The sequence below is a fragment of the Epinephelus lanceolatus genome, chromosome 15, assembly GCF_041903045.1.
Source record: "Epinephelus lanceolatus isolate andai-2023 chromosome 15, ASM4190304v1, whole genome shotgun sequence".
NCBI lineage: Eukaryota > Metazoa > Chordata > Actinopteri > Perciformes > Serranidae > Epinephelus > Epinephelus lanceolatus.
In genome coordinates this window covers 18573109-18585909 of record NC_135748.1, presented here as the reverse complement: position 1 = coordinate 18585909, position 12801 = coordinate 18573109, and the positions used below count along the sequence as shown (strand labels likewise).

At 41.0% G+C, this 12801-nt stretch overlaps 1 protein-coding gene across 2 annotated transcripts in view; it reads left to right on the top strand.

Annotated features, from left to right (window-relative positions):
- Positions 1 to 12801, top strand: part of akt1 (v-akt murine thymoma viral oncogene homolog 1) — a 39635-nt gene that overhangs the window by 14192 nt on the left and 12642 nt on the right. For both annotated transcript variants that reach the window (XM_033642668.2, XM_033642669.2), the window contains exons 3-5: positions 8143 to 8271; positions 11310 to 11421; positions 11728 to 11854. In XM_033642668.2, the coding sequence (XP_033498559.1) occupies positions 8143 to 8271; positions 11310 to 11421; positions 11728 to 11854 (368 nt within the window). The remainder of the gene's footprint in view (positions 1 to 8142; positions 8272 to 11309; positions 11422 to 11727; positions 11855 to 12801) is intronic.

The following is a 12801-nucleotide window of genomic DNA, read 5'->3' as shown; positions in this document are numbered from 1 at the left end:
TCTGTTAGTTTCACTTTCTTGTTGTGTCAGTGCTGAAAAAAAGGCCCCAGTGTGGAAAGTAGAACTGAATAAAAGTAGAAGAGGAAATGGGTGTAAATAGGAAGCTGACAAGGGTCATCTTTGTTGTCTATTCTCTGAGTGCAGACTGTTTGCGGGGGGTTGCACTGCAGAGTGGTGGAGACACACACACAGACAACCGGATGTAGCTGCTTCCACTGTTGTCATGTGACCTGGTTTGTGGTCTCAGACGAGGAAGTTGCAGTGTCCTCCTGTCTAGAAAGAGCAGATGCAAGTGAAGGATGTGCATTGCAGATGTGGAGTAGCTTCTTTTTTTTTTTTTTTTTTGGTGCCGCATCTCTGTGACAGTCTTTGTGAAAGATGTGTGTCAGTGTAGAAAAAGATGACAAAAGACTCACACAAACAATTTTGCTATTTTATATTCACCTGTGGGAACTGTGATTTAAAGGGACAGTTCACCTCAAAATCAAATATGTACATTTTTCCTCTACCTGTGGTGCTATTTTTCAGTCCTGAATAAATTGTAGAGTTTATTAATACATATTGACTCTGAACATTTGAAACTGTTAATGCTCATTTTCTGCGGTATCAATAGTACTTTCTCGACAGGGAGTTGACACACACACACAGCTGCAGTGCCCCCATAGCCCCCCTCCTCTCATTCATGCGCAGTGCTGTCTTCTTGTCACTTGTCACCTTCACTCTGGTTGCATAGAGGCTTCTGCAGCACAATTTTGTTTTGTTTTTTACTTGAACTTTATTACTTTTAGAATGTGTGACATTATTGTTAATGCTTATTACAGTCATTCAGCTTTTCTCTGCTACTCACCAAGAAAAGAAAAGTCATCGTTGTCATGTTATAGCCATGTTATATTTATATTTAAATTTAAAAAAGGCCTTCAATGTCAGGTTTTCCCTGTGGTATCAAAAATGGTGTCAAATATTTTTATTTTTCAAGGTATTGCATAGATGTTACAAATTCCAGCATCAGTGAAAACACTGCTAGATTGCTTTGGTTTGAGTTGCCAAGTGTTTGAGATGTCGTCTATAGAGTTGTCCGGCTTTTCTTGCACATAACAGAACTAGGTGGCACTTGGCCTGTGGTACTTCAATAAATACATAAGAAAAATTCAACAGAAAAGTCTCTTTCCAGAAATCATGACCCGCTTACACAAGATAATCCACAGACCTTGTTCTGAGAAGTTTCATGAAGGAACTTTTTTCTTCCTGATGAAGCGGATCACTGCACAGAAGGAAGCGTGCAGTTACTGCTAGCTCATTCACCACTACTGAGCTAGCTAAGACAGGCAGGCAGATTTGGCTGTAATATGCTGTTATCACATTATATTTGCCAGTAACGCAGTAATGTAACCAGTACTGTTCTAAATTTAGTAATCACACTACAGTTACTAATCAAACAGTCCTTTGTCCTACATCCTTTATAGCGTTACACATGTTCTTCAATTATATGCTTAATGGGTGGATAGAAAAAAATAATCAAACCTGCACGCTGTCCAGTGCGCCTGTGGAGATGCTCTTCTAGGAAAAACAATTTGTCGATCACCTCCTCATGAAGTATAACCACTGTTTTAGTGATGAACACGTCAAATTGACTCGTCTACTCTAAAGCTATTGTTTTGGTGACCGAGCGACTCAGGTGAGCTTGTTGAAGTGTGTTTGGCCCTTTGATTACCCTTAATACATCATTTAATTGTGTCCTTTTCCTGTTCTCATATTTTATTGTTAGGAAGGCTAGTCTCTTGTTTTATTTAGGCCTATTGATATATTATTTTGTTGCAATTAAGATTTGTACTATGCAGTCTTAGAAGAGCCAAACCTTTTATTTTTTTTAATATAATTTTATTTTGAGGCAGTTATAGCCAACTGCCATCTTGATTCTCCTGATTCTTATTTGTGCTGATATGTGGGCATATGTAAGTCTTGCAGTGCATCTCAGGCTATGTTGTTGAGTAATGCAAAAGAGATGTAACAAGTAGTGTAAGAAATTACTTCCTACAGGGAGTAATTTAAGCAAAGTAATGCATTACTCTTTTGAAAAGTAACTACTACTGTGTTATACTTCACCATACAACCCAAACTGGTTACAGCTCAGCTGATGAGCATGTCATTGATGTTTTCATCTTGCACTGTCACAAACACGAACCTCCCGTCCATCAGTGAAGCACACTTCCTCTGTGCGGTTGGCGGGTGTAGTTTGGTAAAAATAAAATAGTTCCTACATGAAACTGCTCACAATAATGTCTGTGAATTATCTGCACTAACAAGATTTCTAAGAAGTGACATTGCTGTCAAGTTTTTCAAATGTTTTTTGGCACCTTAAGCCAAGTTCCACAGAGTTCAGTGATATTCAAGAGAAGGCAGACATCTCTATGGCCAACATCTCCAACACTGTTTTGATTTTGGGGTGAACTGTCCCTTTTTCCAGTTTTTGCAGTTACACTGTCACAGTAGCTGTTTCATTAATCTCAGGAAGTGTTTAGACCTTGGGTGTCACATTCCTTCGTGAGCTTGTTTCACCCCTTCGTGTGTTTTGTGTGGCCTTGCCCCAGTGACCATGCAGACTTGACATAACGTCCTTAATACAGCTGCATAATTCAAGAAAGTGACAGTTGTTTGAAGTGCCTGGCGTCTGAGAATGGTGAGCTGGCATTGTCATCTTCCCGACATCCATGTGACCAAGGCCACCTCAGTGCGGGGGAATGTCAAGCTGACACACACTGTGCCATGCGCTGCTGCGTCACGTATGACCACCCATGCTTCTTCTGGTGGGTGCTGTGCGTCAGTGGAGCTGGCAGAAAAAGCTCGGAACCTTCCAAACTGGATGTTGCTCTAATCTGTTAACACACAAATACCTCTCACTGCTCACAGGGAAGTGTGTACACACACACAGAAACGTATTTACACACAAGCACATACATGCGTACACATAAACACCTGTCTCTGAGCATCAGGATCTGAACGCTATGATGTATGGAAGGTCTTCACTCAGTCTGGAAGTGATTTGCTGCGTTCCTGCTGCCAAAGCAGAACTTTTAGTCTCCACCGAAGAGACAAGCATGTACCTTCATCTGGTGTCATGGTGTCAGGTAGGGGGCTCATTATGCTCTCTCTGCATTGTGCACATACTGTCCTCACTGTGGGCTGGCATGGACTATAGCTGGGGGATATGGGTCAGCCAAAACCTGACCACAGAACGAGGCACCAGCTGGGGCCCAGCTGAGGAAAACAAGGATCGGTACGCAAGGCTCAGGAGACTTTCTGGCCGCGGTGTGAAAGATTTGGGCAACTTATGTCTGTGTTGAACAGTAACAGCTGATACTTGTACGGCTACATGTACTCTTAAACGACACCTTTTCTGTGCTTTGATTATTTAGATTTTATGCTGAAGTAAGGAAGTCTGGTACTCCTGAAGGCCTGTGATAAATAACGCTGTGCACGTGGATTCCCTGGAGACTAGTGTGCAGATGTAGGTGACTGATGTGAATGTAGATTGGTGGGGCTTGTTTAAAACAGACAAACGACTCATCACAGTAATTTTCTTGCATTGAAACAGACATGAGGTAAATCCACCAATCGGATTCCTGCCGGTTTGTGTTTTAGTTAGGACCGCACAACCAATACAAGTGACTTTGTCGGAAGGTGGGAGCACAGCAATCTGACGGCTGACAAAGTCTACAGTTAGCTAATTTCTAAATGAGCTACGTTTGGTGTGAAAACACTTACTCTGCAGAAAACCAGATGAAAAATCTCCTCCTGTGCCATGATGAAAAATGTAATAACATATTAGACATCTGCTGTGGATTAAGGACTAAAGTATGTTGTGCTTCGGGGCAGATGTTTCCTCTGTGGTGGTGATTGGTGCCACCACCTTGCCAGTCGCTGTAAATCAGGTGTTTTTACGCTTGGATGTTTGCTTTGGGGTGGACGGCATGATGCTCTGCTGGAAGGCGATGTACAGACAGCCAGCGTAAGGCTGTACCGAATAGTTTGAAGCTTCATTCATAATGTGGACATTCAAATTCTGAATTAACATGTGAATGCTGTACAGCTTTTTTTTTTCTTTGCAAGTCTTTTCATTCTGTTTAAACCTTCTCTGCACAGTTGCAGAAAAAGATTTGGCCATAATTATATTATATTATATCAGAATTATTCTACATTCCAGTGGCAGCTGCGTAGGATTTTGTGATCGCCTTGTATTATCCAAATATTTCCAATAACTCCAGAGTGTTGAAAGTCCAAATTTATTGGAAAAAAAGATGCAATCATTTCCAAAATTCATTTTTCAAAAAACTTTGCTTATCTCACACAAAAGAAGGCATGCACCCCTATTAACAGGGTGATCTAGCAGCACCTTAAATTCCATTTATTCATTAAGAAAGTTGATTTAATAAAAAAACTAACTAATTTTATTCGATGAATGATTTTTTTCAAATTGAGGATTTTGTTTGAGAATTTTATTTCATTTTTTTGGGGGGGTGATGATGATGTCAAATATTACAAAAGACATTCAAAGCTTCATTTGAAAACTTCAATAGAAGCTTTGAATGTTAAAAAAGAAAAAAAAAAGATTTTGAAAAGAAAAATGACATTCGGTTCAGCCCTACAAGGCTTCATCCGGCTGCATATGGTCAACTGACGTGTCCTTTTCCTTCCCTCCACACCTTAAATGTTGACAGAAAAAAAGCCATATGGAAAATCTCCCGTAAGACTTTGCTGCTCATGTCATCACATTCTCCAAAAAAAATTTATATAAGAAGCAGGAAGAGGAAGTTCATAATTTTGAGGTGACAAAAGTGACAAATCTTAAAGTTACATTCAGGCAGTGCTGCAAATTCTTGTCCTCTCCTTAAATATTTTAGGACGTACACTAAACAGATGAGACATCACTAGGTGTTGTTTGGTCTGTGATGTCTCAGGCATGATCTGATATCAGATTCATAAGCGTGCGTTTGAAGGGGAGTAACAGAAGCTCATATTGACAGATCTTCTACCTCTCCCTTACAGACACACACACCCCCTCTCTCTCAAACACACGCCACACTTCTGTGTTAGAGGAAATGGGGCAATTAAGGACAGCTTGCTACAGCTCTGCATGGGGTTAATATGCAGCTCCGTAATTAAAAATAAATTACACTTTTCCTGTATAAATATTCAAGTCCCTCTCCACTGTGTGCCACTGCCTTGTTATGGTATGTAAGCTATTTTTTTCCCCGTCTGCACAACATCTGGCGCAACATTTCCTGAAGCATCACCGGAATAAATTGAGTTTTGTCTGCCTACGAGAGATTTATTTGTGCGACGCTGGTGTGTCTAAGTGAATGGGATGCACACGCATGGCTTGAGGTTATGGGTGTTGTCCAGAAAATTGGAATTGTGGAAAGTTTTATTTGAAAATCAAATTGAGGTTTTGGCAAACACGAGGCTGGTGTTAGAAAATGATTGATAGGGAAGAGACAGAAGAGCGGCTGCGGTTCATAAAACAGTAACCTAAAATATAGATGCCAATGCTTTGATGCCTTTTTACAGGTCTTAGGGAGCATTACTACATATTTGTGGATTCAGAGATGGCTGTACAAAACTTAATAAATTGCCTCAGTTGATGTAATTTGAAAATGAAGCAGTGTTAGTTAGGGCTAAAAAAAACGTTTGAAAAGTTTGATAATATAAAAACCCTGGGTGTCTGAAGATGTAAAGAAGTGAGCTCTTTAGGCTGCTCCTCATCTTCTTGAAGCAAGGACCACAATAGAAAAAGTTATTAATTTAACTTTACTGTGTTATCCTCTGCATTTTAAGTTGATATGAATTTGGTGCAATATATGTATGACCTTGTATGTATTTGTTTAATAATGTCAGATACATCAAATCATAAAAAATAGCAGATTGAGGCCACATTACCTGCTACTAATGACCGGTGGGGGAAAAATCAATACAGCATAGTCCTGTGATATTTTTGTATGGCAATATCTTATTGTCAAATGGATACGTTGGATAAGTTTTGATTTTTTTTAAAATTATATCAGTTATTTAGATTGCAAATAAGAGTCCACTAGATACATTTTGCTGCAATAAAAATCATTGAAATTAGATGAACAGACTGAAAATTTTATCTAGATAAAACTGATGTTGACAAAGTTTTCCTTTGGGGACAAAATTTGCAGTTCAAAAAAAGAAATCACGATATATTGAAATATATTTTATTGCAATACTCAGCATATTGCAACACATTTAAAATCACAGTAATATTGTAACATGCCTTAAGTATGGTGATAATATCGTATTGTGGAGCCTCTGGTGATTCCCACCCGACTACCAATATAACACAGGCAAATCTCCAATCGAACTGTTGACGGTCAAGTTGCATTGTGGTTAATGTTGGTGCCCTCTTTTGACCAATATGGTTGCAGAACAACCACCGCTCCACCCAGCTTGGTCTTGGCAAGATGCTGGAAACATCAATAAGTCCAAAGTGGTAGGAAAAAGATTTCCGCACACTTACACCTATGCAGTGTTTCACTTTATTGCTGAGCTTTCAGTCTAGTTGACGTCCATCAGAGCATACATTCATCAGATGTTTGTTCTGATGAAGGTCAAATAGACCGAAAGCTCAGTAATAGGGTGGAACACTGCATAGATGGAAGTGTGCGGAAATCTTTAACTACCATTTTTGACCAAGATGGTTAAAAAGAGGAGAAGTCACAGCGTCATATTGTGTCTTATCATTAGGGTATAACACGTGCGGAAAAATTTGGCCTGCAGTTGCCAAGAAGCTCAATAGTTGGCGCTCTATCATAGAACACGAGGATGATTGATTTGTTTCACTAATGCGTCCACAGTTGGCCTTGGTTTGGTATATATTTAAAAGATATGGGTGACAATTACAATTCTGCAATTACTGAAAATGTTTTTAATAATAGACCTGAAATAAATGCTTTCTGTATGCAAACGTTCTATTGTATATCGGCCGCCATCCATTCGAACATACCCAAAAAGTTCTAAGTCAAAGAGCGTTTCCCAGCCTTCATTGAATAGCTTTAATTTTGACAAAGAAGAAGAATGTGTAGAATAAAACAACAATCTCTGGTTCTGCTGCTTTGATTTTGATAGTTTTTGTTTTAAACTGTCCATGTTGAGTGTAACAGTGTTCGAGAAGTGCAATGTTATCTGGTGGAGTACTCTTATAAAAGACCAGTAGGATTTAGTGGCACCTAGCAGTGAGGTTGCAGATCACAACCAACTGAATGCCGTCCGTCCCACCTATGGTAGCCTTCAGGTCATGCAAAAACATGAAATGCCCTCTCTAGAGTCAGTGTTTGGTTTGTCCACACTGAGCATCTAGAGAAACGTGGTGCAGCGTGGCTGACTTGTTTCCTATATAGATTAGAAGGGCTCATTCTAAACTAATGAATAAACAACAATTCTTATTTTCAAGTGATTGTACACTAATAAAACACAGTTATGAAAAATATATTCCATTTTTGCCAGTAGATTCCTATATATCCCTCACACTGCATCTTTAAATACACAGAATATTAACTGTAAATAAGAGTTTTGTCTGAAGTAGACGATAACTCTTTTGGAAGAGAGCATTTCTTTCCTTCCTGGTAGTGTTCGTCATCTTGGATCTTAAACTCTACCTTGCCAGTTCGAGGAAACAGTAGGAGGATAGAACAGTTTTTGGACAGTTTGAATGTTTCCTGAGAGTCTCCATAGCAAGTGACTGCTGGAAAGAGGACAGACGGGGAGGGGGGAAAGGGTCCTGACTCCTACTAAAACCACCATTTGTCCTGCAGCTGACCTACACTAAAAGAAAGACGGTGACAAGGTGGTCATTTTAGGGAGCACTAGTGAACAGCATAGTAATTAGATTGCAGGAAATGAGTTGCACCTCTGGGAATTAAAACCGAGAGAGAAAGGACTGTTTTGTCATTAATCATGAAACCACAATGTAAACAAAATGGTTGAGTGTGGGTCAGCATTTTGAGAATGTTTCATTTAGGGGGTTGTGCATGAGCAGAAACCCTCTGAAAATATCTATTGCTTTAAGTTGTTTTCATCTCATCTCTTGTAACTCAGCAGTCCTTTTCAATCTCTTTCTCATATCAGGAGAATACATCAAGACCTGGAGGCCGAGGTATTTTCTCCTGAAGAGTGATGGTACATTCATTGGCTACAAAGAGCGACCGCAAGATGTTGACCAGCTGGAAACCCCCTTAAATAACTTCTCTGTCGCACGTGAGTATCTGCTTCAGAGAAACCACTGCATTTTTTCCCCTCTGTTTCTTGGCAGCTTGTTTTACCCCTTTTTTGTTTGCTTCTTTCTTGTTTTTACTTGCATTGTTGTAACAAATATGTTCGCATACTTGTTTTGATTTTACATGTCTTTTTCTATCCACCCTGGAAAGTAATCATTAACAGGAAGAAACTGTTTAGAAAAGCATGCCCAAATGCATGTGAGGTAAAAATATGAAAGGGAGTCCTCCCTTATATTACAACAAAGTATCCCTTTATCATTGTGTGTCATCCTAAATGATTATGAATAGAGACATTAGCAAATTGGCTGTAGTGTCATCGCAACAGCTTCACTGCAAGTTTCGTTCAATAGGGGCACCGCTCCAGGGCAAAGCAAGCTCTGTCACTGAATGTGCATGCAAGATGTTTGGCTCTTGACATTAATACATCGGATGCCATTCTTCTTCTCTGTGTGTGTTTCCCCCCAAACTCTCGGTTTTTATGCTGTGACAGAAAATCACAACAACAACAAAATGCCCAGAGCAGCCCAGCCCACTCCATCTTCACATCAGAGAAAGTTGCTGTGATAAGCTGTGCAGATGACTGAACACAGCAATTAGACAGCATACTGTTTGTTTAACAAAATGTTTCCTCTCCGACACTCTTGAGTTATCGTGGCTATTAGCCGCCTGATTTCAAGTATTTATCTGGGCGCCGCTCTGAGGCTCTGTCTCCATCAGCGGTGGCTTTGCTTTTTGTCACCACTGCGACCCCACCACAGAGGACACATGGTGCGCTGCTGCTGACGGGGCTGCTGCAGCTGGATTACATATTCAGCCTGATGGAGCCATGTTGGATCTCAGTGGTGGTCCACTCCCCTGTCCTCCATCTATCAGACAGAGGCCATTTTGTGTCACGTTCTGACATATTTGCTGACATGTTTCATTTGGGAACAGATGTTAATGTGAGGAGGTGCAGATGGAAATCTCTGCTTTCTAAATTCAGTTATTAGACTGTTGTGAGTAATTGTTTTGCAAACTGCTTACAAGACAACTATTTGCTGCAAAAGTGTGAGAATGGAGCAAAACAGAGGGAAAGGATGCAATGATGATTTGCTTTTTAAAAGCTCCATGATAAGAATAAGTAAAACTTGTACACGCCAAATATTTTCTGGTTTCAGCCTCTCTTAAGCTGTTCACTGTAGATTTAATAAATTTGGGTTTTGACATGTTGGTCTGAGAAAACGAACACTTTGAAGATGTATTTAATATTAGAATTTGTATTTATTGATGTCTTTATTAATGCTAGTGAGTTGAGGGTTTTATGTGATACTACACAGACTCCAATTTTTATCTGAACCTACAGTATGTTACCAAATGTTAAAGGGATACTTTGCCAATTTTCAACCAGCTTTGTATCATAACGATGTGGGTAGTATGTCTGAAGAAGCTTTGGTAAACTTCCCTACATTTTACCAGCACCCAGATTTCCCTGCTCATCTCTCAACTCGAATCCGCTGGATGGCGTTTCTTTTTCAAGCTCTGATCAAACTGTAAAACTAGGCAGTGCTAAGTAAATATAAACCAAGATTCTGTTAATGCGGTGCCCATTTCTCGCTTAAAATGCTTTCAGAAACATAAGCCCTTTTTAAACAGGAATTGTGCAAATTTGCAGGAAAGCCCAATCAGTCTTCTTTCAGCATTGGCAGTATAAAAGCAAAATCGGGGAGTGCAGCAAAATGACGCCTACCTACTTTTGTTCATACAGAATGTGCCTTTTTCGGGTCAATTGGGGGCGTGAGCAAGTAACAAAACGTGTGGCTCAGCGTGTGACGTAAACAGTGACGTGGGAGGGAAGCCGCGGCTGGTCAGTCCTTCTGCGATTTTCTCATAAGTTGGCCCGTTCTTCACCGTCCCTGTCACTTGACAATTAATGGCCTCTTCGTTTCGAGGACAAGGAGGACGCGCAATTCTTTATCTCCCCAGTTGCTCATCTTTACAGTGTCTGTCAGGTTTGCGTTTCTGTCTTGCTACTTGCTGCTCGTTCATTCCTACTGTCAGCTGTTTCCTGTTTTTCCACCACCAGTGGGTCGCACGTGCGGCATCATCAACAGCTCCTCCCACAAGTCTTCAACAGACCCTCCCGTTGCGGAAGGCCGCCTTGGTCTGTTTAAACTAAAAGGGTTCCGCCAATATGACTACTCTACGAGGCGGAAAATTGGGCACTCGCTGCTTGCCGGCAAAACGGCCCAACATTCGCCAAAAATCTGGCAGTGTAAAAGGTGCTATATTAGGAAAATTGTTTGACTGTAATTTGAGGTTGTTTGTTTCCAGCCGGCTGCCATATTGTTTCCTGTGTCAAAACGGCCAAGCTTGATTTACGTCGGCCACCAGCAGAAGGGTTTATTGCTCTGTGGTGCAGTGCATTGTGGCAGTTGTAGGTTTGCTACCTCTTGAGCAAAAGCAAATTTCACAGCCCTTTTTTCTGTTTTTTTTCTGGTCACTTAAAACCAATATCAAAAGTATCTACTACATAGACAGCTTTATGAAAAGACTATCTTCCCAGCAGTAAAATACTTCTGTAAGTTGTATTTTGTTTGTCAAGATTGTTTTTTGGCATTTTTATGCCTTTATTTGAAAGTGATAATGGAGGTAGACAGGAAATGTTGGAAGAGCAGGAGAATGACATTCAGCAAACAGTCCAGCCAGCAGGGAATCATCCCGGGGACTTGCTGCTCAGGGCATTAGCACTCAAGTGGTACGTTCCCTAACCACTTGGCTATTGGGTCGTCCAATAGCCAAGTGGTTAGGGCCGAATTTTAAGTTTTAAAGGCGCTGACAAGTTACGGATCGGAGCTGTTTTCCTCCACCAAAGTGCACCTGTTCTTTTCCAAATTGGCCGACAGTGTCTGTTAGGGTGGCGATAAAGATAAATGGCTATAACTGTGGGTCTGTCTCTCCCCTCTGCTCCCCTATACACTGGCCCTTCTCGCCGTCTCCCTCCCTCCTTCCCTCCCTCCCTCCCTCCCTGGCTGTGGTCAGAGTGCCAGCTGATGAAGACGGAACGGCCCAAGCCCAACACATTTATCATCCGCTGCCTGCAGTGGACCACTGTCATCGAGCGCACCTTCCACGTGGAGACCCCTGAGGAGAGGTAAGCGAGAAGCACACACCTCTCGGCTCACAAAGCAGTAAAACACAAATCATTTACATGCAGAGAATTTGCCCCTGTTGCTAGAAAGCCGTTAAACAGCTCTGTTTTTCTAACATGTAGCAGCACACACAAACGTACACATTCAATCATTGTTATGCCCTCGTGCAAGGTCCACTGGCTATTGGCAGAACTCACACTTCAAATTGCCTTCCTGTTGATAAGAAGACAATTACATGATTGGGCTGCTGGGCTTGCATGATGGTAAATGGGCTGATGTAATCTTTCTGCTGCCTGTGCCTCCCTCAGGGAAGAATGGACTAAAGCCATCCAAGCAGTGGCTGAAGGCCTGCAGAAACAAGAGGAGGAGATGATGGACTCCTCTCCGGACCCCATGGACATGGAGGTCTACCTGACCAAACCCAGACAGAAAGTGGTACGGCCCATGTACACTCTGCTTTGTGTCTTCTGCTCTCTGCTGTCCCTCTCTGTGACCATCACCACAGACTTTTAAGTCAACCACCTTTATTCCTCCCCACCCTGAGTATGTCCTGGACAAATCGTCAAAAAAAATTGTCCTGGGTCTTTTCCCTAAACACTTTCTCTTGACCTCAATGGAAAAACTAATGTGATGAAAGAAAGATGTGAAGGAGAATTCATAAGGACTTAGAAAAAGACAACCGTGGTGCTATGAGAAACTGACAGTTACACTAGGCTCCATAATTATGCAACAGTAGAGGTTATTGAAGAGGGTCTGCTGTGGTGAAACTACAATGTTCTGAAGATAGACTACTATAATCTTAAATACTTTGCCCTGTGCAATTTGACATCATTTCATTCAGACTATATAAATGTGGACAACCCAGCCAGTGAAAAATATTACTTCATTACAAAGATTAAGGTTTAGGTATAGGCTACCAGTCACAAAAGTGAAATGAAATAGTCGTCACATTGAGAATGGTCGCTCATGCTTACCCTCCTGCCCACTGATATTAATTCACATCAGTGGTTCTCATACTGTGGGGGGGACACAGAGCTGCTGCACGTGTGGTGTGGATGACCATGGGAAAAATTTGGAAATAAAGTTGAGTGAATGTGATTTATGTAGGAAAAGTAAACAAAAGAGTTTGTTGATGCTGTCACACTGACCTTTACTTCACTGCAATTCAACATGGATCCTTTTTTATAAGTTGTTCCCCAATTATTATTAATGATTGATTAAAAAAGAATTGTGGGGAGGGAGGTGAACTTTTTCAGCTTCTGAAGGATGGCAGAAAAAGTTTGAGAACTGCTGATCCACATGAATCCCAATTTGTGTAACTGTATAAAAATAATAGGCATGAAGTGTTTTCATGAACAGCTGAATGGTGCTTCGATTTAAAT